The sequence below is a fragment of the Onychomys torridus genome, chromosome 14, assembly GCF_903995425.1.
Source record: "Onychomys torridus chromosome 14, mOncTor1.1, whole genome shotgun sequence".
NCBI classification, from domain to species: domain Eukaryota; kingdom Metazoa; phylum Chordata; class Mammalia; order Rodentia; family Cricetidae; genus Onychomys; species Onychomys torridus.
The window spans coordinates 38,327,380-38,328,973 of record NC_050456.1 but is presented as its reverse complement, the minus strand read 5'-3'; the positions used below and the strand labels follow the sequence as shown (position 1 = coordinate 38,328,973).

The 1,594-nt window shown below is 41.6% G+C and overlaps 1 protein-coding gene across 1 annotated transcript in view; it reads left to right on the top strand.

Moving 5' to 3' along the window:
- Positions 1-917, top strand: part of Map4k5 (mitogen-activated protein kinase kinase kinase kinase 5) — an 85,386-nt gene extending 84,469 nt beyond the window's left edge. The window contains exon 29 of the mRNA XM_036205628.1: positions 838-917. Coding sequence (XP_036061521.1) covers positions 838-917 — 80 coding nt within the window. The remainder of the gene's footprint in view (positions 1-837) is intronic.
- The last annotated feature ends 677 nt before the right edge of the window (positions 918-1,594 follow it).

The following is a 1,594-nucleotide window of genomic DNA, read 5'->3' as shown; positions in this document are numbered from 1 at the left end:
AGTGAAATTGGAATTTTTGATGGGATAGTATAGATAAATGATGTTGTTTTTATATTTTTTTAAAAGCCACTATACTAAATAAAAGGATAGGGCCATTTTTTTAGTTTGTTTTTCTTTTACAATTCTTAGTATTCATAATTGATGTGTTCTGTTGGTACCAGCTGTCTTAATGCATTTATTAAGAACAGTTAGCATTGAGGTAATGAACAGGGACTAGTAGCAGCAAACTATAGAAATAGTCTGACCAGATACTTGACAGGAAAACAATGTACCTATCTCATCATTAGCAGTTCTATAAAGTACATGCTATCATCTCCATTTTTCCAATGAGGAAATAAGAGTTTAACCAAGTTAAGCAACTTAACCACTTCATCCTGGTTAGTTCTTGAGCCAGACCAAGAGCCTCCTGACTCTGCTCTTCTCACTATGCAATATACAAGTAATAAAATGTTACACAAGCAAGCAGTGAAGTAGTCGTTCTTTAACAATGCCCCTGTCGGGTCAGGGCCAGCAGGATGCTCACTGGATGGGGGCACTAGCCATGCAAACCTGGCTGCTGCCGAATGTCCATCCCAGAACCCCTCCACGTGAAGGGAAAGGAGGAAGAACTGACTGTGATGTCATCTGACCTGCACATGTGCACGTGTGTGCACTCACACACACACACAACACACACACACCCTAACAGTTAAATAGAGTACACATGTGACTGTTCCTATGGGATATGCAAGCAGGTCCTCTGACTGAGAATGTTGTATGCAATAGATGGCTGGAGGACAACCCTCAGGATTGGGGAAATTCAAGGACAACATCCTTTTTTCTCACTGGCTCCCACAGCCGTCCTAACAGGATGTGGAAGGTACCACTGTAGACGAAAAGACGCGAGGAAGAGCTGGCTGTCAGAGGCCCGCTGCTAATAAGCTGTGTGGCTAGAGGACATTACAGTAAAAGTGGAATCTGCCCTGGGCCAGAGCGAGCAGCCAGTAAGAGTGGCAGCGAGAAGGCAATGGCAAGAGCTCCAGAAGAAACAAACGGGTGGGTGATAAGACGTCGGAGGATGCCACAACCAGATAGTTGTCTAACCACGCACAACTCACAAGCAGACACTTCAAGAAGAACTTTGGGAAAGAATATGAGTAGTTCAAGTGGAAGATCAAGGACATTTCTCAGAAAATAAATTGACAAATAAATATAAATATGAAAGGATAAAAGTTAAGAAAATTAAAGGGAGGGGAGAAATTATATAATTATATTTTAATTTGGAAAAAAATTAAAATGAAAAGGTCAGAAAATAAATGGCTCAGGAGGCCCAACATCCGATCTCAGTTTAAAAAAAAAAAAAAGACTAAAACATCAGTTGCATAGTGCCCCGGGGCATGGTGGTCTATAACCCAGCACTCAGGAGGCTGAGGCAGATCGTGGGTGCTTTGGCCAGCCCAGGCTATATATAGTGAGATCCTGTCTCAAAAAGACAAAATGCTGTGTTTCAAGAAATGTTCCCGGTATTAAAGAACATTAGGCTCTAAGTCAAAGAATGTAAATGCTGAAGTTAAGCACCATGGTATGTGCATGCACTTACCATGTACACACAACA